The following is a 5,065-nucleotide window of genomic DNA, read 5'->3' as shown; positions in this document are numbered from 1 at the left end:
TACACACGAGTTTTACGAGTTTAGGCCCTTTTCGGAGGAAGTAACAACCCTACGTCTCGGAGCCCTGAGGCGGTCGACTGAATATATGTGTGTGAATTACAGAAAGTGCGAACCCTTGTCCCAGAGGAGGGGGGTGGCTTATATAGAGTGCGCCAGGACCCCAGTTCCCCTCCGTTACACAGGGTTCAATGCTCATAAAGGAGGGGTGTTACTGGTAAGTCTACAATAAAGTGTTGTAAATGCCCATAAAGCTATGGTTTAAGTCCTGACCGTTGCAGAGTGGAGGGTTTCTCATCTTCTGGTGGTCGAGTGTCTTCAAGGTGGTCGAGTGAGTACATCTTCATGGTCGAGTGGATGATGGTTTCTCTTCGACTACTTCTAATTCTTTGTAGAGATGTCCTTGAAGAGGGTATGCTAGTCAGATCCATGACCCTATATTAGGTGCATAGCTTCATCAGTTGATGCATCGTATTGATGCCACTTCAAGAATCGCACATGCCAATCCGCTGTTTTAATCATCCTTGGCCTCAAGGATAATGGCAGGACCATGGACATGTCCGTTGAATTGCCCATGACAAGCCAAATAACGTAGTTGGAAGCATGAACAAGCAGGGAGACATTCGGTCTAACACATATAGTGTAAAAAACTATATCATCTTTAATAGGCGGCATCAATGCTCCTCACATAAGCAAGCGAAAGTTAGAGGATGATGATGCATGGTCTTATACCTCTCAGCATTGACTCGTGCATGGTTGCGACAGCGACCCTACCAAGAGGCAGTGAGGCTCTAGTAGATAGATGGGGCTGGTACGGACGACGATGTGGCTTTTCATAATGATGGCACGGGAGTTGTGGGGGTTGTCTTACGTAACAATTCTAGTGAAGCGATTGCGGGTGCTGCTGAACCTATACACCATGTGTTGGATGCTGGATCGGCAGAGCCTTTAGCCATGCTCAAAGGATTTGAGCTACTGGAAAGACTAGGATGCTTGGGAGCGGCGGTAGAATCAGACTGTTTGGACTTGATTAATGCATGCACTGGAGTCATTGAATTATTTGGTCCCTCCTCAGCTATACTGGCAAAAATCTTCGCAAAGGCACAACACATTGCTGGAATATCCTTTCAACATTGCAAGTGGGATGCAAATTTAGTTACGCACAACTTAGCAAAACATTCGTACGAGTTGAAGTCTTTTATTTTTTGGGATGATGTCCCTCCTAGTTTCTTTTTTCCATTTTTGATTCATGATGAAACTTTGTTGGCTTCGAAATTGCCGAATAGGCATTCCCTCTCAAAGAAAAAAAAAGGCCATACACGAGAGATAAAAATCAATCACCTTGAAGCTCTATCAGAAATCCAATTTGGCTCTAAGGAGCATATGCTCTGCGCGTTAAAAATGTTTTTTTTTGAAAATGTCAAATAAATAAATGGATGGATGTGTCATCACACACAAATGCTATATCTGCAAATTCTTAGCATTTTGAAATGTGCAAAAAAAAGTCAAACGCCAAATATCACCTTCAAATGTTAACTTAATTTTGTTTATTCACCGATTCACATGAAAACTGTCAAGCACCTTTGTTGCACTGACATGAAACATTTACCAAAACTCAGAATTTTTATAATTTATTTACTATTTGTTTTGAATTGACTGTTCATCAAGGTTCCCAGAGCCAAAATGCCATCCCATGCTCTAAGCGCTTTTGCTTTGCTTTGAGATGTGTACTGTGTACATACAATTTGCTTATTGCTGCACTTCACTGTAAGGCCTCCTTGCCCACGCCCGTAATTTACAAAGCTAGCGAGTACAACACAAGTTCCATGTTAACTCATAAATCAGTATTTTTTGCCACATCCATCCCAAGTAGAGCTTTGGAAATAAAAAAAGCTTCCAGCCCCTCCCAGTCTCACAAAGTGAAATAAACCGGTGGGGGGTTTACGACCTCCATCTTCGATCTAGACACGTTTCCGGTGAGCATGCTCTCGGACATGGCCTCGTCCACCTGGAAAGGCTGCACCTGGGCGATCCTCTCCGGGATCGCCTGGCCACGCTCCACGCGAGCAAGAACTTCATAGTGCGCTCTCAACTTGTTGGGCTTTGTTTTCCACTCGGGCAAGTTAGACCAGTTCACCTCTCCATCAGCAATCCGCTTCTCCACCGTGAATCCCATTTTGACATATGTTTGCGCCGACGCCCGTGCATTCACCAACTTGAACGTGCCCTTCTCACCCGCCTTCTTACCGAGAACCTTGGCCAGTACTTCTTCAAGCCCCTGCAGGCTGCCATCCGATGCATTCAACGACAAAAAGGGCCACAATCCGGGGCTAGGTGATTCATCCTCATCGTCTGTGACGGCAGGGATGGCACGCGAGGAGAGCTCCACTTGACCTGGGGCCAACCTTTTGAGCTTGAGCTTGTCATTCGGAGACATGGAAGGGGTTGATGATAAGGAGGTTGGACCCTCGATCCGGAGGGACATCAGGGGATTCTGATTAGACCGAGCCGCACCGCGTAGGGCTCGAGCAATGGAAAGCAAGCTAGACAGGCGGCCCTTGTATGTGGTGCGGTTGAGAGGAAGTGGTAGTTCGAGGGGCAAACGGAGGCTCACCGCCCTAGCACCTTTCACTGTTACCACCGCACCATCAGCAAGAACAACTTTCTTCAGGGTTCCAGCTTCCACATCATGCTGTACAGAAACAGATATTAGCATTTCATATGCGATATGATGAAATTTCATGTCTACATGTATAGTATAATTCAATAAACACGAATATTTGTCCACTGGCTGCATCACAATGGTTGGCATGTATGTGAATGCCATGTTGTATCTTTCGTCAGATGAAAATGTGCCCGCACACACACAACAAGAAAGTAAATGAACGTTATTTTTTCAAGGCTTTGAGATGAATTCCAGAGTGTATTGCAGGTAGGTACAAACAAACACATCCTCACGGTGAGTGAGATCTATCTAAAATCACCAGTGCAAGGAATCCACAATGTCCAACTCCCTGATGTCAACCAATAATTTCACTATTGCCTATTCAGATACGAGCTTTCATCATCGTAATAAAAGTTTGCAGCAACAGTGATACAACTTCTAAACACATAAGAAGAGCACTTCCATTCATTATGCGGACATATTCAGAAGTCAGCCAGCCATTTCAGCTGGCACTATCAACATGTGATGACTGAAGATGGTCTCTGCTTCTGCTTATTTCTTGAAGTGACATAAGAAACCTGACTAAGTGCTCTACAATATCTAGCCCATGACAGTAGCCACATTTGATGTTCAGAGACAAAAGATGTGTTTTTGGTCCTTGGCAGTGTTACCAATTCTGTTGATACTGTAGGGGGGATGCAATTTAAGCTCAGTCTAATCTTGTATATATTCTTCTTTTGTGTGCAGGTGAGACCGTAGTTACGTTTTGATGTTTTGAGCCCAATTATTTTACAATATTGAATATTCTATCCCAAGTTAGATCCCCACATTAATGTATAAGATGAAGAATGATGACAATATCTGTCAGTAGTAGCACACCTTTCCCCTGTCACTAACTCCTAACCTCGTCCAGTCCCCATCTTGACGTCCTCCAAGATTAAACAAAGATAACTAAGGTGAGCATACCTGACCCTTTTTTTTAAAAAAACTTCTCCTTCTCTGGGATTTCAGGCACAGGCAGAGGCAAGGAAACCATATCAACAACCCACAACTCTCAAGTCTCAACTCTCAACCAACCTTAAGACAAGCGATACAGCAAAAATAAACAAATCATCTGATCTTACCGGCAAAGCGAGCCTGACGTCGTCGCCGTCCTGGATCCAGAGCTCCATGGGCCCGGCGAGCTGGAAGGGCGGCAGCGTGGGGTCGAAGCTCCCCCGCCCGATCTCGGCGAGCGCCGTGTCGTCGGCGTCGGCCTGGGACCGGAAGATGGGCAGGTCGACGAAGTCCCAGCGGTTGACGTCCTCGAGCAGCCGCACCGGCACGGCCTTCCTCCCGACCTCCATGTCGAACTCGTACGCCACCGCGTGCCCCACCAGCGCGTCCCTCACGTCGAACCCGGACACCTTGAGCTCCTCCGACTGGAGCCCCAGCCCCTTCACGATCGCCTCCCTCAGGTCCTGCAGCGCGGATCCGACAACCGCGTCGCCCATCAGCTCCAATCAGGCCGTGATCGATCAAGCCGTGGCACGAGAGGTTAAGGGAGAGAGGGGGGACTCACGGAGATGGCCTTGGGGACGGGGGGCTTGGGCGCCGCGTCGAGGCCGCGCGACGAGCCGATCGCGAGGAGCAGCGCCAGGGGCAGCGCCAGGAACCGCCATCGGGCTCGAGTGGCGGCCATCGCTGCTCCTCGTCTCCCCTATCAATTCGACCGGAATACTTGCTGCTCCTTCGGCGAGGAAGAGGGGGAGAAAAGAAACGGAACTCTCTGGAGGAAGGGGACGGAGCTCGGGCGGTATGTATAGTTGCGGGCCCGCGTAGGGCTGCGTCTACGTGGAATTTTCCAGAGGGCGGGCCCGTTCTGGATTGGCCGGTTAATGGCGTGGAGGTACGTGTCGAGGACCAATCACAGACGGCATCGCAGGATTGCGTGGACGAGCGGTTAGACTCCACCTGCCGCTGCAGCGACGTGATGGCGCCGACGCAGCCGTAGATGGGGTCGCGCACGCGCGCGTTCACCTCGTACACCAGGCTGCTCACCGCGTCGCCCCGGTGCTCCGCTGGAATCTCCTGCAGGTTGCACGCACACATACATCATGCTTTGTTTCAGACGGAAGAAGAAGAAAAAAAGTGGTTTCCTACCTAGTAATAGTTACTGTACTACACATGAACGATATGACTCTAATAAGTTGAGAAAGATGATGCTTGCAACATGTTTGGTGCGGCTGAAAGTTTCTGAATTTTCTGTTGAGGTGGGAGGCATGTGCAGTGGTCGTCTGAAGATGGCTGCTGCAGAGAGAGAGAGAGAGCAAAGCCGTACAATAACCACTGATTGACTGACTGTTGGGATGGATTATCACCACATGGGAGGGAGAAGATTTCATTTGGAGATACAGCCAAGCC

General features: G+C 48.4%; 1 protein-coding gene across 1 annotated transcript; it reads right to left on the bottom strand.

The window, feature by feature from the left end:
- Positions 1-1,691: 1,691 nt before the first annotated feature.
- LOC123062171 (uncharacterized) lies at positions 1,692-4,519 on the bottom strand. Its single transcript, XM_044485548.1, has 3 exons — positions 4,224-4,519; positions 3,787-4,122; positions 1,692-2,689 (listed from the first exon to the last, which is right to left on the bottom strand). Exons 1-3 carry the CDS (start codon positions 4,341-4,343, stop codon positions 1,910-1,912), a joined length of 1,236 nt encoding a protein of 411 aa, XP_044341483.1. The 5' UTR covers positions 4,344-4,519; the 3' UTR covers positions 1,692-1,909.
- Positions 4,520-5,065: the final 546 nt, after the last annotated feature.

The sequence above is a fragment of the Triticum aestivum genome, chromosome 3A, assembly GCF_018294505.1.
Source record: "Triticum aestivum cultivar Chinese Spring chromosome 3A, IWGSC CS RefSeq v2.1, whole genome shotgun sequence".
Taxonomy (NCBI): Eukaryota; Viridiplantae; Streptophyta; class Magnoliopsida; order Poales; family Poaceae; genus Triticum; species Triticum aestivum.
The sequence above is the reverse complement of the archived record's forward strand: the minus strand, read 5'-3'. Positions and strand labels throughout refer to the sequence as shown.

Excerpts from the sequence above, each read along its gene's own strand:
- LOC123062171 (XM_044485548.1), bottom strand. The coding sequence starts at position 4,343 with ATGGCCGCCACTCGAGCCCGATGGCGGTTCCTGGCGCTGCCCCTGGCG. Across the intron at positions 4,123-4,223 it reads CCGTCCCCAAGGCCATCTCC|GACCTGAGGGAGGCGATCGT; the intron begins GTGAGTCCCCCC and ends TCCGCGCTGCAG. Across the intron at positions 2,690-3,786 it reads ACGTCAGGCTCGCTTTGCCG|CATGATGTGGAAGCTGGAAC; the intron begins GTAAGATCAGAT and ends GTTTCTGTACAG.